We start from the raw sequence: 26,080 nt of genomic DNA, 5'->3' as shown, positions 1-26,080 counted from the left end.
TCTTCAAACAGTATTTCAACAGGTTTGGTTCAATATTGCCATCTAAAGTCACTGGCAAAAATGAATCCTTGATCATGACAGGGACTGGGCCAAAGCAGGAAGTATCTTCTTATTGAAAGAAGAAAATTGTGGAAATCTTGTAATATATCAATCTGCTGATAGACATCCAATGGGTCTATCAATCAAGGACAACTGTGACTACACACACTGACTTGTAGCGAGATCGGTATAACATTAAGTCTTCACAAAATATTTATTTTATTTAATAACAACTTATTTTTCAGATCTCAATTGCCCTTAAGTCCACACTATGATGTATTTGTGTGGGTTGTTTGATGCGCAAAGCACATTCCACGCTCCTACTGGGATTAGTTTCAATTATAGGTGAATCTAATCTCACTACCTTAGAAATCTGTCAGACATGATACACACCACCTAAGGTCACCCCAGGGTGAAGTGCCCCTTTAACATTCAACATCCACCCACTTAAAGTCACATGACTTGTGTAAAGTACCTGTATAGCATACGGAGTGGAGTACACTGATAAGTTTGTAGAGTTTGTTTCCAAACAGTCCAGTTGACATAATACTCTTTTCTACAGCCTGATGCTATGTTTTTGTTTCCTGAATGTCTGATACTCTTTATAATGTCTGAACCAACAACCTGCAGGTGGATGCTACATAGACAGTCCTGACAAGGCCGTGTCTAGAACTCCAGAAATACTGAAGTCACGTGCGTGCTGCCTGTCTTTTTCTGTCTCCAGCCACCTGTGCCAGATCTTTTTAAATGTATAAGTAAACACAGGTCATTCAGTCTTTCTGATTGAGATGGGTAACTTTTTGTGTTGCACACTTTTTACATTTCTAACATCCAGTAATTCCTGCAGTTCCTTTAAGATTGCCAATTCCCTCTTATTAGCCTCCACTGATGAGCTTTTTCCTTGTTCTGTTATCAGTTTTTAAAGGTGTGTCCTGATCTTTGAAAGGATCCTGGTGGTGCCACCTAGCATACACTGTTTAATGATGGTCTTCAAAGTGTATAATAATGAATAAATAATAATACATTCAAATTGAATTATTACAATAATAATTAATTAAATTATGATGTTAATGTATATCCCCCTGGTGATATGTGTCTATCAACAATAAGATCCGGTAGATCATTTGTTTGATCAGTTGATTAGTTATCCAAATTGGAAGGATGGCCTAATCTATGCAGGATTGTGATGATGCTGTACACCTTTAACTTCTTAATAATAATCTTGAACATGCCTTGGAAATCTTTTTAGCCATCCATTAAGCTTTGTCTTTCTACAGCTTTGTCCCCTTAGTTTCTTAGAAAGCTCATTGCCCATTTCTATAACTCCTAATAAAAACTACATCATGAAGACAAAGGAACATTCAAAACCAATCCGGACTAAGGTTCTTCAAATGCACCAATCAGGAGTATGACATAAGAACCTTTTGGAGACATTGAATATCCCCCAGTGCACAGTAAAGTACATGATCAAAAAAGGGAGAGAATATGGCACATCTGCGAATCTGTCTACAACAGGCAGTACTCAAAAACATCCAGGTTAGAAGGTCACTAGTCAGGGAGGCCATCATGAGGCCTGTGGCAACCCTAAATTAGTTATAATCTTCCCCGGCAGAGATAGGAGACTGCATATTGCAACAATATCCCTACTGTGAAGCATTGCAGTGGCAGCATCACACTATGGGGGTGCTTCTTTGTAACAGGGCCTGGAAAGCTGATGAACATAGAGGGTACAATGGACGCAGCAAAGTAGAGAGAATTCCTGGAAGAAACCTGCTGAATTCGGCTTAAAAACCAAAAGGTCAATATCCTAGAGTGGCCCTGTCCAATCTCAACCCATCAATCCTATTTAGAATTTGTGGAAAGAGTTGAAAACGCATAGACCTTTTCGTGTTGATCAGTGGCAAAACTCTGATTAAAAAGTCCAAGGGGGTAAATACTTTTGAGAGCCAGCATATTTCATGCGCTTGTTGGTCTGCTAGACACAGAGCTGACTCATGCATAGCTTGTGTCTGGAGGTTTATCTCTCCCTCCCTACTTCCCTCTCCTTACTCCATTATCTCTCTGGCTGTGCATGCCTGCTGCCCTGCATGTTAAGGCTGGTCCTCTTGGCTCTGTGCCAGAGCAGGGTTCTCTGCTGTGACTTTTTCCAGTGACTCTTTCCACATAGCCAAAACACAGCAGGAGGAGAAGATGGACAGGAGAATGGAGGGTGCTGGAGCAGCAGCCAAAGCCACTAGCCCCAGCACCCATTCCTCCCAAGACGAAACCACATTTGTCATTTCAGCTGGATTTCCCCCTCATCTCCTCCCCTCACCCTTCTAGTTTTGTTAATAAAAAGTCCTCCAGGGCCCTGAACACATCCTCTGTGTCGGTTCCCTGTGTCTCTCCCTATTACACTACATCCAGGGTCGGTGCATAGCTTTCACTCCCATGGGTGCGAGGAATAGCCCCGATAAAAAGTTACTATTGCCACGTGATTTCCAATGTCAAATAGAAACAATGATGACCAGAAGCTTGTTATTGAGCTGCACAACAACTGTATTTGCAGTTACAAGGCCTTACAGCTAGGGGCTTTGGGACCTGCAAGTTCATCACTGTCTTCACCCCTTTTCTCTCTTGACGCTGCTGCTGCTGTCATTGTACGTCTACCAATCTTTTCATGCAACTGCTGTTCAACTTTATTACAGTTTGTCAAGGAGCACATATTTAATTTTGTCATTTATTGTTTGAATTTTTTCTTCTGAGTGGTATTCGTATCTATGTTCCATTTACATGTTTTGTTACTTTAGCTAGCTATCGTCCACATCCCAGTTCTTCAGCTATTGAATCGGCAAGATCGGACTTTACGCCCCCACGGTCTAGGGTTAGTCGACCCTAGAAATGCATCATGGAATCATGAAACAAATCCAGATATTTATCACTTCAGTGTCAGCATAACTACACTCTTAACTAAATAGCATATAGCAAATCAGAAACTACAAAATTCATAAAATAATTTTATTTAGCTAATTTCTTTAAAAGTAAAGTTATTTGGGTACATCTTATTGGCTTTCATGGTATGCCGTGCATGCATTAAAGCTCCGACACTGACTACATCCACCGCCCAGAATCCAAATAATTTGTATTACCAGACTTTGACATGTAAATGGTACTCCACTGCTATTTTAACCTGCACAGTTAAAAAGAGGATCATGCTGTTGAAATGAATCACACAACTACTCTAGTTGCTCAAGATTTATTGAAACCATTACTCGCATAACTCTGAGGGATGACTAAAAACCAGGTTCCAAGCTCTCTGCTATATTCATTGGTTAGTTTATGCTAGCAGCAGTAGAATGAATTATGTTAGCCCAACCTGGTTGGTTAATCAACACTTAAGGGAATGAGTGTGACAAGGTGCCCACAAAATGTCACAGTCAGACACAAACCCTATTATTTCCATATTACTTTTAGGCGTTTGAATAGAAATATTTGGATTCAAATATTGGATTCAATATACAAAATGCATTTGACAGCCCTAGTTTGTAGCCTCATTGTAGTGATACTTATGCCAGACCTTTTCATCTCACTTCAGCTGTGCCTATTCTTGTCTTTTTACCTTTTGAAATCAGGAGAGGATGAAGATCAATTCATTAATTGATGACATACCTGAAAGTTCTGTTATTCCTAGTTGGTGAAACATATGTGTTGTAACTAAATTAAAGGGATAGTTGGTCCAAAAGTCATTTCAGGCACACAGTCATTTTTTAAAACAATCCATTATTCAGCTCTGTCTCAGTCAGTAATTAGCATTATTAGCATTGTACAAATTAATTCCCCTATTGCAATACAAGAGTATGTGTTGCCTCAACAAGCACAATTAATTGAATAGAACATAATCAGCTATGCTATGGGCCTACCGTTGCAGTGGTGACATACTGAATTGTTGACTGCAAATTTGGATATAGGCTTGACAAGTATATCGGGTACTGTATGAAAAAGTATACACTCATGTGAAAAAATTAGGACACCCCATTAAATATTTCAACTTCAGTGAGACGCTTCTTGTAACCCTCTACAAGTCTCAGACATTGGTCTGAGGAAAGTTTGCCTCACTCCTCAATGCATTTCTTAGTTTTCAGCCAGTCCTTGGTGGATTTACTGGTATGTTTAGGGTCATTGTCATGTTGCAAGGTCCAGAGTCCGCTTCAGCTTTAAGCACCCTCTGATACACTGTAGAATTCATGATGGATTCTATGATGGTGAGCTGGCCAGGTCCTGCTGCAGCAAAGCATCCCCAAACCATGACACTTCCACCTCCATGCTTCACAGTTGGAATGAGGTTATTTTCCTGGAACGCTGTATTTGGTGTGCTCCAAACATGTCCTCTGTTCTGGTGTCCAAATAATTCCAGAAGTCCTGTTCTTTGTCAACATTCTCTCTGGCAAACATCAGTCTGGCCTTAGTGTTTCTCTTGGAGAGTAAAGGTTTCCTCCTTGCACACCTCCCGTGAAGATTAAACTTGTGCAGTCTCTTTCGGATTGTAGAGCCTGCTGTAGGTCCCGTGATGACATTTTAGGGGTTTTGGAGACTTCTTTTAGCATCTTGCGGTCTGCTCTTGGGGTGAACTTGGTTGGAAGGCCAGACCTGGGCATGTTGGCAGTTGTTTTGAATGTCCTCCACTTGAACACTATTTTCCGGACAATGGAATGGCTGATTTCAAACTCTTTTGAGATCTTTTTAAATCCCGTACCAGACTCATAAGCTGCAACAATCTTCTTTCTGAAGGCCTCAGACAGGTCTTTTGATGCCACCATGGTGTTCACTCTCACGTCAACAGTCAGGAGCACACCAAACTGTATGTCTGAGGTTTAAATATGCTGAGTAACAATGTTCTAATCATGTGCACCTGATGTGATACACCTGTGTGTGATTTCAGCCATTTTAAGTGGGACAAAATGTGGGGGTGTCCTAATTTATTCCTCACCAGAAATTGCATGTTTATTTTATTACATTTCACAGAAAGTTTTAAAAAGTATTTCCTTCAGTTTTACTTGTTTAGTTATATTACTTGAATCTCTCAGTATTGTTAAAATTGATATTAAATATCCATATGTCTAAATATGTTAAAAAACACGTTTTTTAACATGACTGTATGTAAAAGTTAAATATACAGTATATACACATAAACTTAAAAAAAAAATGCATACAACTCAAGGGAGACACATAGATGGTCTCCCATCTCAGCCATGATCTCTTCCTGTAGAAATTCAGGCTTTGCTGAATACACACACACACACACACAAATACAATTTTAGAAATAGTGGTGACTTGAAGAACCTTGTAGCTGCTACCCAGATTTGAGGTGTTCTTGGGGGAACCTTAAAATAATCCAATGCAGCAACAAGTTCCTGGAGGCTTGACTTTTTAGGGGCGTATCTTTAAGATTTTTTTTTTACCACCCATTGAACTATATGTTTTTCCTGTTAAACTGTACTGTTTTATTGGAATGACCGGTGTTGATTTTGTCATTTTAGTTGTTTTCATTTTTATCAGTCTACAATAACTCTGGACAACAAGTCTACTGTCATTGGAAAAGGCTATCTGATTGTGCACTTGATGGAAGTTAGAGATATTATAAATATTTCATAGAAAAGACAAATGACTAACATGATAAACTAATATAAAATCTTTCACATTTTAGTAATTACATTTTCTTTATGAAATAATGCATATTTAGGCTACCTATTACTTCTGAATATATACCCCTGTCCCATCTGTGTGATACCATTGCCCCAGCATGGACCAACATCCATTTAGAACATTTCCGACATCTTGTCGAATCCATGCCCTAAACAATTCAGGCCTTTCTGTATTGAATGAATATCCTTCTTCCACACCTAATTGTTCCTTCCGCCAGGGGTGGAGCATTCAGTATTTACTGCGTTCCAATGAGCCCTTGCCACATCTTTATACAATATTATTAAAAAGGTTATAAATAGAGCCATGTCAATCAGAAAAAGGTTACAGTTTAAACTTTTGCATTAGAGTTTCTCTGTAACCTTTTTTGAGAGGGGTGCCTCGAGAAACCCAATTGAATTGAAAAGGTTCCACTGTCATGGTGAAATATAGAATCACAATAGTTTCTAAAAGTGTACACACATAAATGGATGTACTTCACAGCAGCTGCCCTGTCTCTGATCTCTTATTGGCGAGTCCAGAACTGTTAACTGTTTACACGTTAAACTGTAAGCAGGTCCTGCAGATAGGGGATTAAAGGTTACAACACGCACACACACACACATACACACACACTTGCACAGCTCTTGTCATGCTGTACAGCCAAGTAATGCACACACACGCACAGACAATTACTAGTGATGGATTTAGGTTAAACTCCATTTAAGAGCTAATACTCAACCAAATATCCTTAAGTATCATTGCATCTAGTTGCATCCCAAACAGTTCCCTTTTTGCACAGAAGTGAAAGCTGATTTCTCCTGAACAATGATGCTTACAGCAGTAGATCCTTCCAGGAGATAATCCTTAAAGTGTCATGATCAGAGGTCATAGACTGAGACAAATGAAGTCACTACTTTTTCAATGATCTGAGGTATATTCTATGAACCGAGATAGATTACCCCAGGCTTTCTTCTGTAGTTTGCTTCAATTAGCTTCATATTCCAGCTGATGCTTCAACTGTACCACAAGGTTGATAATGTCTCCCTGACTTAACATAACTAGGAGGCACATAAATGCATGTGCTTGTTGTGGCTATTTTAACACCAGTCTCTTCTTTGATACAGTGCTGAAGAATAATCAATCTGTAGTTGAGTCAGTGGCGCGGTTTCATTTGTGCCAAAACCTAAATGTATTATTCAGAATCAGTAGTGTGCGGTGCAAATAGGTATTTGAAATGAATTTTGTTTTTACAAATAAAACCTTTTTAATAAAAATATTAATTTTTAATAAAATATTTACTGAATCACCTACACAGGGCTCTGTAGGATAATGATGAGAGGCAGAGAATCGGATTTCAATGGTCCTCAACTCATGACTCAAGTATTTTAGGGTAAGGCAAGTAAGCTTTCATTCAAGCTCCCAGGAGCAGATTAGTTTTGGAGGATACGTTGCCATAGAAATGTACTTAGCTATAACGTTATTTGTGTAATTTTATATCCCTTTTTTAATCAAAGTTACCTCGCTAACTGCTCTCACTCATAGATATATACCTGCTAGTTAGACAACCTGCGGAATATAATAACCTGTTATTGGTCCTTAATGCCTCTTTGTCTCGATCTCTCTTTCTCAATCTCCCATGCAGGAGTTAGCTCTAAATGTGTGGGAAACGCACAGTGATCCCTAAAATAGGCACAGAAACAATCCTTACAAATGCATCCCAGTACTATGTCAGGTATTTGCAAATGTGTGCGCCATGTCATCAAAACCATTCACTTGAAACGTGGAATTTTGTGGCTAAGTGATTCTACTGGCAGATTATGCATGTAAAAAACATCATTTCAAATGCCTCACCAAGAATGCAGGCCACAGTTGGGCGACACAGTATTGCAGCCTGCAGTGTTAGGGCTAGAACCTGTGACACATTGCCATGGATGCAGGTGAAACACCTCCTATGACCTGAGTCCTGTCAGCCAGGTGATGGTTAAGGTGCTGAGCATGCCGCCAAGCGTGGCTGGGGCACTGTTGGTGCGGTGTGTTTGCAGTAGCTTCTAGGCTAAACACCCCTGGCTGTGGCAATATGCTGGTAGACCTACTGCTGTTAGATGGCAGTCTGCAGAAGTTGCTGGAGGATGTTTTTGACAAGTCAAACACGCAAGAATAAAAGGAAGAAAAACTGGACATGCCCTGGGTCTTTGTTCACTAGGCTTTGCCTCCAACACACGGGACAGACACAGGTTTAGTGCTCCCCCTTCAGGAAACCTTATGTAAATCCTTCTACGTGTTGTGTGGTGGTGTTTTTGGAGACTAATAACTGTCCCCTCTTGTTCCCAACCTCCAGAGGACGTCCTGAGTAAGGATGCAGGGGAATGTGCAATCTGCCTGGAGGAGCTGGTACAGGGGGACACCATTGCTCGCCTACCCTGTCTCTGCATCTACCACAAAGGGTAATTCCTTTGTTGCTACCTCTCTCACACATTCTCTGTATCCCTCGGTTTTTCTGTCCCCTTCTTTCTATGACTCTGTTTTCCTTCTCCAGTGTGTGTGCATCAACATGCCTGCTCTCTCTTGCTCTGTATCCTTTGTCTTATTTGGATCTATGTAGTGTGTTGTATGCCCTCTCTGAATGTGTCACTTCTGTTCTTTCTCTGTCAGATGTATTGATGAGTGGTTTGAGGTGAACAGGTCGTGTCCTGAACATCCCTCTGACTAAATGGCCTTGCTACTCTTTTTGCACAGGTAATTTGTACCTTAATATGTTTTTACTTTTACTTTTCCACAGTTTTAATTCTAATTGTTTTGCTGTTGATACCTTTGAAGATAAAGCAGGACTTTTTAATTTCCTGTGGTGAACTTGTGTGGAACAAAAACTTCCCCAAAATAAATAGTTTTAGCAATATTGTATTGACATAAAACAGGAATTAATTTAGATCCTTTTTCCATTGTTATGTTTCAGCACCTCTAATGAGCTCTTGGAATATTTACAATGTTTTTATTCCCGTTTCTTACTGCAGGTTTTTCTACTCTCTCGATTTGAAGAGTGATCTGCTCCAATAACAACAAAAGGCTCAACCTCTACGTGAATCCTCTCCCTGTTGCCTATAAAACTGCTCAACACATTGTGACTCTAGCCATTACTGAGCAACACCTCCCCACCCTACACCTCTCACCTAGTGATTTACAGTAGCCCTCAATGCACAGTGTGCCAAAAGAAATTGAAAGCAATTTTCAGGGAAACTACATTTAATGCTGATCTATTAATTTATCTCCACGTACGCAATCTACTGCAGGTCAAGATCAAGACCTGCATGGACAGACAGACATACATGCTTATCTGCCAACATCTATGCTGCACAACTAATCAATCAGGTTACTAATCAAGCTGTGGCTCTCAACAAGCCATCTCGCTGTCTCTGACATCATTTTGACATCAAGTGCCACCCATGGACATTTGGCCTAACATCCCTTCGGTCGTGCCTCAGTGATTGACCAGCTGTGATTGGCTGAGCTGCTGTGATTTGAGACTCATTTCTCTTTTGTTGTTATTGGACAGCAGATCCAGGTTTCCACCCGCGTGTATGGGATGTGCAAACTGTGAAGTGATGGGGCATGGGAAGTCAGTCCTCATCCCCCTCAACTCAACTACTCACTAATTGTGTCTACCAGTGCCTTTGCTTTCTGATTCCAAGGGCCTATCAGGGCAGAGTCAGAACAACTGAACAGAAACTGATTGGTGGATCGAGAACAGAGGGAGGGTGGTCAGGTATCAGTCTATAGCTGCCCATCTCTCTAATGTAGACTAGATGTGGACAAACTGAAAGAGACTGAGCAGAGAGCCAGAACCAACTAAATGTGAAACTCTTCTACACTGGGACATGACTGTAACTGAAACTCAACCTGGCTGAAAGCGACACTGAGATTAGAAGTGCCCTACTATTCTCTGTCCTGCTACATAGTGGTAAAACAGAGCCCCCTCTTCCCTTCTCTCTCCTTTCCCTGTGGGGGTAAAATGCATTGAACCGCACTTCCAGAAACGTGTGGCTTGGTTAGTGGCAACTACAATTCCCAGCAGGCATCTCTGGAATGAGAATGTTCTTCATAGTTTTGTAGCAACAAAATCTGTTTCTGGGACATGAAGCCTGCTGTGCTTAGCCTGAATTGCAACTGAATCACAGTGTTTAAAGCAACTGCCCAGTATTTCGAAATGTCTAGACAATATGATGTGTATTTTGTTTCCAAAAATGTATTAAATATATATACAATATTATTGGCCAGCTCATGTTTATCTAGACAGTTGGTTGGCCAGCTCAAACAACCTGACAGAAGTTTGAAGTAGGGTTTTTTAATCTTAAAGTATGTTCCAAAAGTATGACTGTATTAGTATAGTCATCAACATTATTTGTGTATGAACATTTTAAAATTGACTTTTTCACTGGGCAGTAAATGTATTCAAAAAAATCACTGTACAATTTATTTTGTCATTTGTGAAAAGGAGCCTTTCAAATGGGATCCAGGCTACTCTGTGCTGACCCCAGATCAAATCAGATCAATCCCCCTGGGGCCCCAGGCCCTTCGACCCCAGGCCCTTTTGACATTATATGAACTATACTGTATACTCAAGCCTTCTACAGGGTTCACATACCCTTCATCCTCCTTCATCCTCTTTTACTTCACATTATTTATCATGAGACTTATTGATTATTATTATGCAAATGATACATTTTAAGTGTGCAAATTTGACATAGCCATATCATTTCAGTGTGTGTGTGAGAGTTAATCAGGCCTAAATTCAAAGAGAATGACAAATTGCTCCTATATGTCCAGTTTGTTCTGTATCAGTTGTTTCAATAAGTTGCCTGAGATAGGACACTTCCCAAACATAATCATCTACCAGTCAACCCATTAGTAGTTCAGAGAGCAGGGCAGTAAATAGACAAGGTGGGAATTAATGGAGATCCATGCCTAGGCCTGAATAGGGAATAATACTAATGTAATAAAAAGATATAGGGTATAATTTTTGATACCCTATATCTTTCCCAGGGTGTCTTAGTGTTGCACACATTTCTAATTTAACAGGTTCCATCAATCCTGTCTTGTAATATATAAACAAAGCCTTGCTATTTTTATCTTTAAGAATGTTAACACTTTCCCATGACAAGCTGCTAGCTATTATACTGAGGAACACAAATACCTCTTACACTGAAAAAAATTACGTTTGAAACTTAAAAATTCAATCAGAAAGACATTACACCTTTTGGGAAAATATTTACAATCATATTGTCATCTAATCTTCTAACAAAATAATAAAGTTGGTATGGGTGTACTAAAGATAGTGTTACCATGGCTACTGAGTTACCCTTTGTTACCTTAACTGTGGTTCCTCACAAAGTGCCATTGTCATGGCCAAAATGTGCCGCTAACTTATTGTAAAGGACTGCAAGGCTTTACACACACTGTAATTAGAGAATAAAAAGCCTCTGCACAAATGAACTGTTTCCCCATTTTTCACTATGCACTTATAGCTTAGAAAGTGTGGTGTAATTCCAATGGGTGTTTCTCTTCCTTGCTGTCACTGAGAAACTAGAATCTCTGTTATAAAATTATGATCCGTCCCATTATTTTAGTAATGTAAGTAAATGTCAAAATCTTAACTTCCTCAAAAATGCGACGCATCCCTTTGGTACAATATGCCCGTATTGTAACAAGAACGTGTATCACAAAGGAGCTCCTTAGCTAGCCTACCAGAACAGTATTATTAGTTTAATACTGTTTTAAAGCACTGATTTAACCCCCACACACTGCTAAGAATTTGGTTTTGATGTCAGTGTAGTAGGAAGGATGAGTGGCCATTATTGGTACATGTTTTGTTGTTGCGGCTTATGCTGGTTGCCAGATCTGAACCCATATATCAAATCATTTTAAGCAATGAAAATCTCTATATAGCTTATGATGATGCTGTGTCAAAAAATACAGGTGAAATGTGTAGGAGATTACAAATGTGTCTCATCAAGTAGACCTTCTCATGATCTTTCATTCATTACAGTATAATATACTATTATTCTAAATGTATTATTATTGGATGGGGATGAACTTTGTTGAATTAAAGTGTGGGTTACAGAAGGTAGTTGAGAGGTAAGATAAACTGTTTAATTCAGATTAAACCTCCCAAGGTACTTCAGAAACAGGCAACAGTTAATGACTAGTTTTGCTTTCGTTTCTCTTTTTTTTTTACATTTCAGACATACATACGTTACAACATTCCATTAATGTAAAAATGTGTTCTGAACATGAAATAAAAAGAGCAAAGCTTTTGGAGCTCATGTCTTTTCACTGTGTTAGCTTCAGTGTACGTTTCACTTTCAGTATAATATGCAGTAAATGAACCGTCATTGAGAAAGTATGTGGAAGTTGTGTAATGTCCTACTTTCCGCTGTTTGTGTGTTCATATGATTGCCTAATAAGCTATATTCATTAGTCCCCAATACATTTTCAGGCAAGCATTCATATACGACACCACATTAGTTCAGTTTAATGAAATATATTTACACTGTGCTGGGTTGTTATGTGGGGGAAAGTCAATACAGCAATTAAAAATTCATTTGATTTGCATAGTGATAACATAGGCTAAGACATTTTGTGGTTAAATGAAAGTGCTCAAAGCGAAGTTTTATCTAGGTAGTAGTCAATGATTGAGAATATGGCTGTGGAAAATGATTTCATTTTTCAAGGCTATTAACCACACATTACATGCACCTAACTTGTATACAGTTGTCTAAATATTTACAATGTAAAATACAAAAAGATCTGTTCTGGTAACAGACATGACCAATTTCCATGCACGCATATACACAAACTCTTGCCAGCTCCGTTCTATCGGAAGCGTAGTCTACCCTCTGACATAAACTGCTTCTCCTCCTCTTCAGAAATACAGTTTCCTTTTAAACTGTGGGAGTATGATGATGAAGCACACGATAATTAGGATCAAGCAATGCACTGAAAGACCTTCAACCATTGCAAAACTGAAATGTTGAAAGGTGCTATTGAAAAATGACCTAAGAAATATCTTAAGAGCTATTGTTTTTAACCTGGTACAATATAAATGTATCTCTAAGCAAGCATGCATGAAACATTGCATAACCTCACCAGATCTCTTTGAGTGACGTGTTTTGTGAGAGAGCCTCTGAGAGCTGTCGGATTCCATCCACCGTCAACTGATTATTGATTAACCTGCAAAGGATGTCAAATAGGGATAACTAGTATAACCAGCTGACTTTTATTAACATTCAGGTATAGCATTTGTTGACTTAAAAAGGGATAGTTTGACCTTGATTCACATTTGGGTGAAATTGTACATACACTGAGTTGTTCTTGAAGGCGCATAGAGACATTTTTCAAAAGAAGCCATTATTCAACTTTGTCCCAGCCTGGAATTAGCATTATTAGCATCATCCAAATTTCTGAATGCAATGATTTGCAAATAATTCATCCCTATATTTAATTTAAAATAGTACGAAGACAACATATCAAATTTTGAAACTGACCATTTAGAATTTGATGCCAGCAACACATTTAAAAAATGTTGGGACAGGGGCATGTTTACTGCTGTGTTGCATCACCTCTTCTTTAACAATACTCTGTAAGCGTTTGGGAACTGAGACCAACTGCTGTAGTTTTTAAAGTGAAATGTATTGCCATTCCTGCTTGATTTCAGATGCTCAACAGGTCGGGGTCTGCAGAGAGGCCAGTTTAGCACCCAGACTCTTGCTGTTGTAATGCATACTGTTGTAATGCATTCAGAATGTGGTTTGGCATTGTTTGGCCTATAATAAGCAAGGCCTTCCCTGAAAAAGACAAAAATTTGGATGGCAGCATATGTTCAGATTTAATGTTTCCTTCACAGGCATGCAAGTCACCTCTGCCATGTGCACTAATGCACCCACATACCATCACGGATGCTGGCATGTGAACTGTGCGCTGAGAACAAGCCTGATGGTCCCTCTCCTCTTTAGTCCGGAGGATGCTGTGTCTATGATTCCCAGATAATAATAATAATTTCACGGGAGTTTTCCACTTCGCCTCAATCCATCTTAAATTACCTTGAACCCACAGAAGGCGGCGGCGGTCCTAGATCTTGTCATTATATGGTTTCTTCTTTCCATGGTAGAGTAATAATGTCTCCCATTTGTGGATGCAGTAACGTACTGTGTTCACAGCCAATGGTTTTCAGAAGCGTTCCTGAGTCCATGCAGTGTTTTCCACTACAGAATTGTGTCTGGTTTTAGTGCGGAAGATCACGGCCATCCAATATTGTTTTTTGGCCTTGTCCCTTGCATACAGAGATTTCTCCGGCTTCTCTGAATCTTTTAATAATATTATGTACCATGGATGAGATCCCCCAACTCTTCGCAATTTTACATCAAGAAACATTATTTTTCAAATGTTGTATTATTTGCCCGTGCAGTCTTTCACAGAGTGGTAAACAACTCCCCATCCTAACCTCTGACAGACCCACACCTTACGCTTGTACTGTGGGCCCTGGGATCCTCCTGGTGCAGGACAATGCCATGCCTCATGTGGCCAGAGTGTGTAGGCAGTTCCTGGATGAGAAAGGCATTGATGCCATTGACTGGCCCTCATGTTCCCCAGACCTGAATCCAATTGAGAACCTCTAGGACGTTATTTATCGGTAGCGCCTCCGACTGTTCAGGAGCTCAGTGATGCCCTGATCCAGGTCTGGGTGGAGATCCCCAAAGACACCATCTGTCGTTTCATCAGGAGCATGCCCAGACGTTGTTGTGAGTGCATACAGGCACGTGGGGGCCATACATACTACTGAGTCACATTATGAGTTGCTGTGATGAAATATACACTGGAAATGTAAGTTGGTCCAGCCTGTGATTTCAATTGTTTACTTAGATTTTCGGTGTGAGTGTGATTTAAGTGTTCCCTTAATATTTTTGAGTAGTGTCTTTTTCAAGATGTGCAGTTTCTTGTTTTTGTCATTGGTAGATTGCCACACTGTATTTCATATGAATAGACTAATATAAACAGAAATCCTCTGTTTCTACTAAGCAAGTTGGAAAACAATTTAACAAGGGATTTCTAGTCAAAGCTGATAATTGATCAAGGACTTTTGACAAAGAATATATTGCGATACCGTAGGTCTTTGTTAGAGACCAGACCAAACATACTGGGTGTCTTTTTTAATGCACACTTCCTTTAGTCATCTATGCCTCATTTCCACTGGTGTTTTACCCTAAAGCCCAGTATTCTGTTTCCATTGACAAGTGCCGGTGTTAGTTGGCTAGGAGGCTGTGGCCGAGTAGCCCGGCTCTCACTTGGTGCCAAGCCCTGGACTTCAGGAGTTAGGGTGGGGTTTGTGGGTTGGCGCATTACATGCTCTGAAAACGCTGGATATTGTGATATTTGAATAGGAAAGTGTATCCTTTACTTACACTTAGGCTTCTTTAAATGGGCTTCAAGCGATCTAACAAACAGATCCCCGATAAAACAAAGTAAAGCAACACTACAGGGAAGCCAAGACTCGCAACGGAAGAGTGGGACCGACCAAAGGTGGTACGGTGCCGTTGACTCAATAGCAGTACAGAGTGGTGAGACTGAAATATTATAAACAAACTGATCATGGCATTAGACTCCATTGTTACTTTTGTTTTACTACCAGAAACCAAGCCAAAAAGCTGTATCGCGTTGATAATTTACACCTCCCTCCCCACCGGAGCCCCTCCTTGGCACCAAACGTATTGTCGAAACGGTCTAGAGCCAACATTAGCATAAACCAATGCTGTAGTCCTGGTATCAGGGTAAAGGACCAGTGGAAATGCAACATTTGTTTTATAGAGGTTTCTGTAATCTCATTACAGTATTTTTGCTGGTGTGGAATCTAAGCATTAACAATTACAATGTGAATGTACGTTTCATAGTAGGTGAATGTGCCTAGATAATGAGAACAACAGAAACCTCTCTGTTTAGATTATCTCTCTGTATGTTGCGCTCAACTGACCCCAGGAATGTTTTACATTGACCATTTGGCATGGGGGTTACTGTGTTGGAAACCTGATCTTTGCTAGGTAGACACACCCTTCAATGTATATATCAGCTTGTAACCAACATTACAGTGAGAAGAGATTGAGTGAGATGAGATTGAGGTTGTGTAAGGAAGACCAGGTCCGTAACCTCATGAACAAGACTTTCTAATGCTGCAATAAATAATATAATTTCTCTCTCTCTTGACTAACGGGTATGCGATAATTATTACAACCACTATACGAAACGACTGATTTCTAACACTGGTAACATAAAAGATGAAAGTTATAACAGATTTTCATTAACCGTTACATTTAATCTGTTAATCATAACCCTGGTGTTGAAACTGGGGCGGGCCTTACCAGAGGTGAGTTAGACTTTTGTTGGATCTAATCACTTTTGCCAAGTCTGGTGCTACATCATCTGACAACTCGTTTTGAACCAACCTAGAAAAACATAACACATATAAGCTGTACTGTACTCAAAGGCAAAGATACACACTTTCAATATTTGTGAACATATTAAAGTAATAAATGTAGTCCTACCAGAAGATTCTAAGCACTGTGTTGTCTTCTAGTGCTTCGGACAACCTTCTACCACCTTCCGAAGTGATGCCATTGGCTGACAGGCTGAGAGAAAAGTAGGCTGTGAGATTTTCTATATATAGAATAATTAAATAACCCATACTGTAGCCAAGTGTTCATTAGTAATGATACAATAATGGGATATACCAAGGTGGCAGGAGAACAGAGAATGACAATAAGTTCCACTGTGAAAAATATGTATTGAGTTAAGAAAAAACCCTGCGGTTGTCACCTGAGGTTTGTAAGACTTGGATGATTCCTCAAGGCCTCTCCAAATGCTCTCGCACCCTCATCACCAATGACGTTACCCCACATTCTGAAAAAAGTAACTGTCCATTCCATGCGCTCATAAAAATATATACAAAATATTGTAATAGTGCATATAGCAACATACCCCACTTCAAAGACAGACTTGCTCTTCTGAATGGCATTGGCCAGATACCTTGCACCCACACTAGTGAATCTGTTGCTACCAAGCCTTAGGAAAAGAATACAATTATTGTATCTATACAAAAGTAATGACATAATGCTATGGACATAATATTACAACGCATATTATTTTACATACTTCACAATTCTTAACTTATGACATTTCTCTATGATCTGAGCGATTCGCTTGGCTCCAATGTCTGTGATCTGGTTCTTGTAAAGCCTGTAAAATCAACAGAAATACAGTCAGTCAAGTAACTCACATCACAGAGTAAGTTATACAGAAAGGTTAACACTAACAGACACAGACGCACCCCAGAACCTCCACAACTTTGTTTTTGATCAGCTCCTCAGCCAGTACCTCAATGCTGCTGTCTGATATCTGGTTGACACAGAGCCTGAAATGGGAAAAACACATTTGGCTAAAATGTTATACTTCATTGTGAGTACAAGTAGTCATATTCATATAGCAGCAACAATTGAAAATGTTTTGCCAATGTTATTTGTAAATATGTTGTTTCCTTTTTTGGGGGAAACAGTGGTATACAGTATATTTTATTTCCATCAGCGTGTATTCCTAAATCCTCACCTCACCACAGTCATATTACTGAAGGAAGGCCTGAGCTGCTTGACCCCATAGTCACTGATGTTGTTGTTGTCCATGTCAACCCCAAGCCTCTTCCGCCGGTGCTGCAGCACAAAGTTCAAGGCACTGCAGTCACCAGAGAACACATTACAGTGGCTAAGCTTAATGTAGTCTGCTGTGATGCCCTTCGCTGTCAGCTGAGCCACGTCTTTACTTCCTGACTCAAAGATGCAGCGCAGCATCCACAAGAAGTTCGGCAGGACATGCACCTTGCTGCCCTCTTGCTCCGTGCAGTGGAGTGGCAGGCCGTGAAGGTGGGACCTCACACTGGTCGATAGGTAGGACTTGAGGACTGCCCGCTTCTTCCTCAGAAGCACTGGAGGAACCATGTGCTCCAACAAGGCTGCGTTGGCTTTGGAAAGCAGTCCACACAGGAAGAGGTTGGCAAACTGGAGGTGCTCATTGGTCTTGAACTGGTCCTTTCCTCTGTGTTTGGAGAAACTACCAACGCAAGGGACTACACATAACAGACAGGAGGTGTTCTTCCTACTGCACTCGGTGAAGAACTTGAGGATGGAGCTCACAGCCAACTGTTCATCCAGAACCAGGGAGAAGGCAGCCAGAAAGGACTGCAGCGTATGGTGCAAGAATTCATAGGTGGCAGGGCTTCCACAGCCATCGTACTGACTGACTGTTCGAACAAAACCCACCTGAAGGTCATCCTCAGTCAGGCCACAGGAAGCCACCTCCTCTTGTTTGAACACAAAGCCTCCTCTCTCCACGCCCAACAGAGCTAACTTAGAGAAGGCTGTCAGAAGCCTCAGCCCTGTCCTGAAAGTATCAGCAGGGCACCTGGTGCTTCTCTTTAGGAGGCATGGGGGGGGAGCAGACACCCGGCTAAGGAATACTTCAGACAGCAGAAGGAAGATGTTAGTGAGGGTCACACAAGCCTCTGGTAGCTCAAAGTCATCATAAACTGAGTGCAGGTGCTTGAAGCTCTTAAAGACAATCCAGCAGAAAAGGGGGATGGAGCAGAGACCACAGAGGTGGGGGCTAGCATTCAGCTGCACTGAGACCAGGTCTCTGTGCTCCTGCTGTTTGAAGTGCAGGTCGGTGTAACTCTGGAGATGGGCCGGGGAGAACCCACGCAGGACCACCATTTTCCGGATAACCCTGCCCTGGACTTCTGTGCCTGTCCGAGCCGTCAGGACCTTCTGTGAACCCTTGAGCAGCTTTCCACAAAGCAAGTTAATAAGCATCAAAAGTGGATGAGTCCTCACCTCTGGAGAAACCACATCGGGCATGTTGCCCAGGTCCAGGTCTCCCTGAATCTCATCATAGCCGTCAAAAGTAAAAATAACCTTTTCGGGATAACGAAGAATGTAACTGAATACCTCATTATCTGCATCCTGGTCAGGGTAGCAATTGTATTTAAACAGCAGGTCCCTAAGTGAGAGTTCATCTGCTTCCTTAAATGTGCTGAACATCCTGCAACGGAACTTGAAGAAGAACATGGCACCTGTTTGTTCCAGCTCCCTCTTGGACCACATCCTCTGGAGCTTTTGGAGGAGGATGGACTTGCCCACCCCAGCATCCCCAGTGACAAACACAGTCTCAGCCTGGGGATTGAAAACACCCTGCTCTCCAAGGAGCTGCTCCAGTCCTTCCAGGTGACCTAGACTCTCGTTGCGGTCATTTAAGAGCTCCATCAAGGTGTCAATGTAGAGCTCTTCCAGCAGGGTCTCCTCTTGCCGTGCATAGGAGGCAATAAAACGCGTGTCTCTGCCCAGCTCATGCCTCAGCTTCTCAGAGTACCTACTAACTGAGAAAAGAGGATAGTTATTATACACTGCAGTTTCAGTCTCAACCATGGGTATTCACATGTAAAACATTTGCCATAGTGATTTCAAAGCACTGAATATTTTGGAGTGAAATTCCATTCTCAGCACTGTAGCTAGTATGTTGACATAAACATACTAGGGTCTGTGTTCTTCACTGGTAAGTCTTTTATGAAGTCTGAGGGCTGGTAGTTGATCTCTTTAAGCCATGGCTGGATGTCAATGTATGCATCATAAACTTTGTGTAGAATATATAGGAAGTATTCACAGGCCTGCTCCCCTTTGCTTTGGACCAACTCCAGGATTTTACGCACCTGCAAAATATAAATCATAAGCAAATTATAATTCATTAACTTATATTTATATTTAAATTATATTTAATTTACAGGTATTCAATAAAGATTTGACAGCTAACTTCATCTTTCAGATGACTGACAGAACAGCCTTATCAAAAGGTAAGATATTGGTGACATACCAAATGCCATTGAAAAAAATTTATAAAATAAAAACTTATTTCCTCTATATTTTTATGATCTTAAAATCAATGAGTGATTTTGAGATCATAACTAACCTGGGTGAATGTTTGATTTGCAAAGGCTTTTCGAAAAACCACAGGTCCTGTCACATGTTTATAAACTGATTTTTATGAGCATGTGGAGGATAACTTTTATAATAATTTGGCTTCAGATATTGAGTGTTTACCTTAGTTCCATGGAGAGCAAAACGCAAAATTCGGTATTGTAATGATTTGCCAACCAGCTAATACCATATAAACCTAACGGATAGGCCAAGCTATAGCCTATGCAATATAATCTGATAATACTAAATTAATTTATTTGTTAGGACTACCAATTGTCTTGATGGCAAGTGTTGGGTAGGCTAAATAATGTGTACATTTTACTTTTTATTATTTATAGATCTCAAGAAAGTACTACAATATGTGTTTGTCAATTATTTAAATTGTTGCTAAAAATGAACCAACATAAAGCTATACTATATGGCCAGACGTATATGGACACCCCAACTAATTATGGAGCTCAGGTGTTATAGACACTAATGGTTTTCTTTGAGACTGTGGTCCCAGCTCTCTTCAGGTCATTGACCAGGTCCTGCCGTGTAGTTCTGGGTAATTAATTAGCATTTTATTGCATGACATAAGTATTTGATACATCAGAAAAGCAGAACATAATATTTGGTACAGAAACCTTTGTTTGCAATTACAGAGATCATACGTTTCCTGTATTTCTTGACCAGGTTTGCACACACTGCAGCAGGGATTTTGGCCAAATATTTTTCGTTCATATATTTTTTATATGAACGATAGTTGCAAAATAGGAACAGAAGGGTTAAAATTAAGAGACTAATGCAAATGGAACGCTTCTGTTTCTCACTCAAAACCTTCCTTTTCAACTTTTTCGGAAAGGAAAGAAAAAGGTGCAGTGGTCTCTTAACTTTTTCCAGAGCTGTAAGTGGCTGCCTTTGACATTTCAATCTAATGTGGGTCTTACAGATCAAACATTGCCATCAGGTTCTGCAGGCGTCAATGTAGATCAAGTTGTTCATGTCATATGTTGACCTTGACAAGGTCCTTGTCATAGCAGGATCAGACAGCCAGGGAGGAAAAGGTCAACCGTGGAGCTGAGGTGAAATGTTGTCTTTAAAGGTGGATAACTAAAAACAAAATGTGTAGCCCATAACTTGAATGTTCACATTAACAGAACCAGAATGATTTTGAGTAAACTAGTGTAGTCACGCAGGAGAGTGGTGGAGCTTGTGAGGTGAGGTTGTGAAATTCAAGTATGGTACAAGTAAAATGTACATGTAGATCACATTATATCAGCCACACACATTGAAATACAGAGGTCTGTAGTAGTTCTTCATAGACAATATGTTAACTAGCAAACATCATAGACAATATTGTTTACTAAGTAATATTAAATGAAATGGCTGAAGGCTGTATTTCCTGTGTTTATTCTAGCAGAATTGTTGTGGAAAACTGTTCCCCTTTTTCCCGCCAACATTTTCAAACAACTCATGAGTTTGTGAATTCAATAGTAGACTTTATTAAGGTAATAAAGCCGTGCTGATCTGCAGAGCAACCAACCCATGTTAGTCTGCAGAACAACCGACTGCCAAACTTCCGAAACACACTTTTATACAGTATGGTTATACAATGATATTAGCTCCTCCCATTATGCTAATTTCTGGATGGATCCTTCTCTAATCTTCCACCAACCCTCTGGGATCTGCCCCCCAAACCACTGTTGGTGGCATGATTTCTCTCATTCTCCCAAGATTTTGCCAAGAGAGTCAAGGACAAGCCCCAGGTCCTTCTGTCCTCAATATGAAATAACAATAACCACTCATTGCACTGACCATGGGAACCGTAGTTGAGCCAGAGCAAGAGTACAGTTCATCACTCTCTCTTAACAATTGGACTGTTTGGGAAAATAATATGAGCACTCAATTAATATACAAGTGATCACATGAGACGTTCTGTCTACTCTTTATCAGGTTAATGTGAAATAACATTTTATGAAAATATCCCTACAGAATCAATTAGATGTGTCCACCACAGTGCACATGCATCATATGGCCAAAAGTATGTGGACACCTGACGATCACACCTATATTAGCTTGTTGGCCATCCCATTCCAAAACCATGGGCATTTCCAAAAACATATTTGACCCCACTATCAGGGGTGCAGCTGCACCAGGGACCACAGTGGGTGGGGGGACCATGCTTGACCTCTATAAAAAATGTTTTTTGTAATTGTATTTTTTATTGTGTGTTTCTATTTGATTATCACAGTCAGACCTCAGGATCGGCTTTCCATGAGTATATACCGATTTTGCAATTTTTCATCTCGAGGGCGGGTCCATGTAAGAACAGCTGGCCTGGCATCACCGCTATGGCTGTGTTGGTCCCCCTCACATTTGAAATCAAACCTACTCCCCTGAATTCAACCATATATAGTTTAAGCCTATGTCAATAAACTATTGGCTTTTTGAAGACATTGAAAGTGGTAAAACATATGATATGTTCTTTGGAACTAAATAAAACATGTCAATTCATGCTTGGTCACAATGACGGAAAAGTCTGAACTCAGGTTTCTGAACACGGACAGGACAAAAATTAAGCGAGCGGGAAAAAGGCCTATACGGAACTGTATTTTGGGATTCTGTTTCCGCATGTTGGACATTCTTTGAAACACAGCTTAATTTAGCTTTACACATGGGCTTCACAATTTGCCTGCGAGGGAGCAGACTACTTCGGATGTATAACTTATCTTGGTTACAGAGCAGGGACTCCTCTCAGCCACATTAATGGAACGGAACTCTCACTTAAATTACCCAGACTTATCGAAATAAGCCTGAATTTTCCCCCTGAACGATTTTTATAGTAAATTACCTGGTCTGTCTTGGTGAGTGAGCGCAGGATAATTTCTGCATCCTCAGAACACAGAAAGCCACTTTGAAGGAGGTTATCCAGAATGCACTGCGTGCTCTTCACCTGAGAGACCAGGCGCTCACGGTGCAAGGTGAGCAGCTGTACAGTTGACACACTGCTTGTTTTTCCTGAATCGGCTTCCTCGGCCAGGGAGTCCATATGCATGTCTTCAACGGTCTGTACTTCACAATAAAGGAGGGGAGCAACGTAGGGGAATTTAACAGCAGGGCGGTTTCGTTTTAAAAAAAAAAAATACAATGCCTAATGTGTGAGCATTAATATAGTACAGATGTTGGAAAATCATATTTTAAGAAAGTAAATGCAAAAATATGGATAAAATATTTAGAAATGTAAATTATAGTAAGTTGTAAGTAAGCCATACGATATTCGGGCTTCTTACCTTCACTGACGCAGTGATACCATTGTTTTTATCTGCACTCCTTAACCGCCGCGGGAAAATTAACCACAGATCACAGCCAAATCGACCTCTTATATCGTGGAAATAATCGTAGGACAGGATACTAACAAAACTTTTTTCAGAGAGAGTAGACGTGTCAGCTAGACTTGTATAAGGTAGCCTAATGTCGACAGAATAGAAAACAGTGACACTGTACGGGCTTGTTATAGGGTCTTTCCTTGAGGAAGTGAAACCAAAACGCATATTCGCCTATAAGCTTTTGGCATGCAAACGGAATGGAAACGATGATTTTTCTTCGGACAACTGGATACTAATGGACATTTTACCAAATCAATAGTGAGGGAAGAAAGTAGCACTATAGGCACTGGCTATGAATAAAATCCAGATTACCTGGCAAATAAACACGTTTGGAGAGGCACTCCTTCATTTTTTGGTGTGAGAATACAGATGACAAGGGAAAGTTGCAATCCAAATTTCACGCGTGTTTGGTGGATTAGCGCGTTCCAGTAATGTTAAGCCATCGAATGGCACACTCTTTGAAAGGATCACACCTACAACGTCAAAGCAGAACGCAAGCCGAACATTTTGTGCAGCTTCGCAATTAGTCAGAACGCATTGATTCTCCATAAATGTTGCATGGTGCTTTTTATAAATTGGAGAGAATCATATCTACATAGGCTACCAATCATTGGCTAGTTAGCAGATTGCTAACATAACGATATGGTTTTTAGACTTTATAGACCTTTAATCTTTCTATCTGTCCCATTTCTCATGAAAACTCCAAGCAATAAAGATTGTGAAAGCAGGTTACATAACATGGGCTTTATTACACGCCCTTTGTTTAGTTCCTAATTTCAGTTATGGTATTGAACACTACACATCAGTTACGTCTGATAATGGGTAATGGGTCTGAGGATTTCATCCTGGTACCTAACAGAAGTCAGGGTACCGTTGGCTATCATATGGAGGTCTGTACAGCATGTGGAGGTCTGCACAGCATGTGGAGGTCTGCACGTGCGACCCTCCAAGGAAATGCCTTCCCAGACCATCACTGACCCACCGCCAGGAGCAGATTCCAGTCCTGCTGCTGGGTTGATGCCCATTTTCAGCCCTCGTGTAACGGCCCATCTCTTGGTATCTCCTCCATGCTCTTGAGACTGTACTGACACACAGCAAACCTTGCAATGGCACGTATGGATGTGCCATCGTGGAGGAGCTGGAATATCTGTGCCACCTGAATGGGGGTTGTCTTGCTGTTACCTCTCCTGTGCACCTGGTGTCACTTTCATTTGCACCAAAACAGGTGACACTGATTCACAATCGCTTATGCTTGCTAATTGGACAGATTGATATCCCTGAAGTTTAATTGACTTATACTGTGATGATTACATGTTTTCCTTTTTTTGTGGTGTATGAATCACATAGGCATGCCTCATTATTAATCAGCATTGTACAGTGCAAGGGAATAAGTATTTTTTGCATACTTTCTCAGCCAAAACATTGTCAACAAAACCAGCACATAATATTTAATCATATTATATGGTTAAATATGAAACCTGAGTGAAATAACATACCTAATGTTATGTAAATGTAATTTATTCAAGAAACTTATGCAACACCCAATACCATTGGTGAAAAACTAACACCATGTTTATCTGTAACCAGTGATATAGTGGGGGCTATATGAAGGTATACAATGTACAACCACTTTTTTCTGTAGACATTCCTTTGGGATTTAGTCCTTGCTTACTCGAGTCTCTGTGGCTCCTTCAGCCAGAAATTCATGCTGTGAATATCCCGTTCTATTTCATCGTAGTAGGTGCTCTCTAGAGTAAACTGAATTAATTGTTAAGTTTGTGGAATCAGTTTGAGGTGGTGTGCTTTGTGATGTGGGTTATTGTCCTGCTGGAAGACTGTGGCTAAAAAGGGACGCCCATTGTCAGACAAAGGGATTAGTATTAAGGGGCTTAATGTGTGCCAAGAAAACATTCCACACAGCATTATACCAGAACCTCCAGCCCATACCGTGGACACAAGACACGATAGATCTGTGGATCCATGCAGTTCAAACAAAATTATTTAATATTAACATCTGCATATCACAGCAGAATTAAAGATTTGTCAGATCTTGATTTTTTTTCTTCTTCAATCAACCTGTTTCGGTGAGGTGATTATGTTCCCACTTAAGGCTCACATTCCTGTCCTTAGCTGACAGGAGTGGGAGCTGGCGTGGTCTTCTGGTGTTTTTATTGCACCATTTTCTGTAGACTCTAGAACAAGGGTATTCAACTTTGGCCCTCAAAGCCAGTTCCACTACAATTTCTCATTGCAACCCCTAATCAGGAACAAAATTTATACCGTGGACACCAGGTGAGTACAATTAATGATGAGGTATTTTTTATGTCAACAATGCAAATGTTTGATATCAAAAATGTTATTATTGATTATTGCATATATTAGATGAAATAATTTTTTGGGATTTTTTTATTCATTTAATAACCAGAGCTTCCTTCATACCAATTTGCTAACATCAAGACTTGAAGAAATGCTGCAAATTCCTCCTGGCATGCCCACAATCAAGCAAATCTAGGTCATGATAGGGTGTCTATTTTAGTCATATGAACACAGCCTAAGATCTAAATCTGCAAGGAAGACAAAACTGTAAGGAAGTAACAGTGACAATGTTTGATCAGCAACTAATATTATTACTAACAATGGAAAATGTACCCTCTGTCTGACCCACCATGAAAATGTACCCTCTGTCTGACCCACCATGAAAATGTACCCTCTGTCTGACCCACCATGAAAATGTACCCTCTGTCTGACCCACCATGAAAATGTACCCTCTGTCTGACCCACCATGAAAATGTACCCTCTGTCTGACCCACCATGAAAATGCACCCTCTGTCTGACCCACCATGAAAATGCACCCTCTGTCTGACCCACCATGAAAATGTACCCTCTGTCTGACCCACCATGAAAATGCACCCTCTGTCTGACCCACCATGAAAATGCACCCTCTGTCTGACCCGC

At 40.4% G+C, this 26,080-nt stretch overlaps 2 protein-coding genes across 3 annotated transcripts in view; one reads left to right on the top strand and one right to left on the bottom strand.

The window, feature by feature from the left end:
- znrf2b (zinc and ring finger 2b) overlaps positions 1 to 10,155 on the top strand; it is a 50,435-nt gene extending 40,280 nt beyond the window's left edge. The window contains exons 3-5 of the mRNA XM_010885140.4: positions 8,039 to 8,144; positions 8,353 to 8,436; positions 8,712 to 10,155. Of these exons, the coding sequence (XP_010883442.1) occupies positions 8,039 to 8,144; positions 8,353 to 8,410 (164 nt within the window). The 3' untranslated portion in view covers positions 8,411 to 8,436; positions 8,712 to 10,155. The remainder of the gene's footprint in view (positions 1 to 8,038; positions 8,145 to 8,352; positions 8,437 to 8,711) is intronic.
- Positions 10,156 to 11,904: 1,749 nt separating this feature from the next.
- Positions 11,905 to 23,780, bottom strand: nod1 (nucleotide-binding oligomerization domain containing 1). Of its 2 annotated transcripts, none has more exons than XM_010885143.4 (12): positions 23,030 to 23,780; positions 22,591 to 22,806; positions 19,318 to 19,492; positions 17,344 to 19,162; positions 17,069 to 17,152; positions 16,894 to 16,977; positions 16,720 to 16,803; positions 16,558 to 16,641; positions 16,287 to 16,370; positions 16,104 to 16,187; positions 12,841 to 12,924; positions 11,905 to 12,640 (listed from the first exon to the last, which is right to left on the bottom strand). In XM_010885143.4, the coding sequence occupies exons 1-12, from the start codon at positions 23,288 to 23,290 to the stop codon at positions 12,568 to 12,570; spliced, it is 3,132 nt and encodes a 1,043-aa protein (XP_010883445.1). In that variant the 5' UTR covers positions 23,291 to 23,780; the 3' UTR covers positions 11,905 to 12,567. The 2 variants fall into 2 exon arrangements, with proteins under 2 accessions (XP_010883445.1, XP_010883447.1); XM_010885145.5 differs by having other exon boundaries at positions 22,591 to 22,811; positions 23,030 to 23,120.
- Between the last annotated feature and the right edge of the window lie 2,300 nt (positions 23,781 to 26,080).

The sequence above is a fragment of the Esox lucius genome, chromosome 20, assembly GCF_011004845.1.
Source record: "Esox lucius isolate fEsoLuc1 chromosome 20, fEsoLuc1.pri, whole genome shotgun sequence".
Taxonomy (NCBI): Eukaryota; Metazoa; Chordata; class Actinopteri; order Esociformes; family Esocidae; genus Esox; species Esox lucius.
The sequence above is the reverse complement of the archived record's forward strand: the minus strand, read 5'-3'. Positions and strand labels throughout refer to the sequence as shown.

Coding starts and splice junctions, on each gene's coding strand:
- nod1 (XM_010885143.4), bottom strand. CDS start 23,290: ATGCGTTTTGGTTTCACTTCCTCAAGGAAAGACCCTATAACAAGCCCG. Junction 19,163..19,317: donor AGTGAAGAACACAGACCCTA/GTATGTTTATGT, acceptor CTCTTTTCTCAG/TTAGTAGGTACTCTGAGAAG. Junction 16,188..16,286: donor ACAGTGCTTAGAATCTTCTG/GTAGGACTACAT, acceptor ATGTTTTTCTAG/GTTGGTTCAAAACGAGTTGT.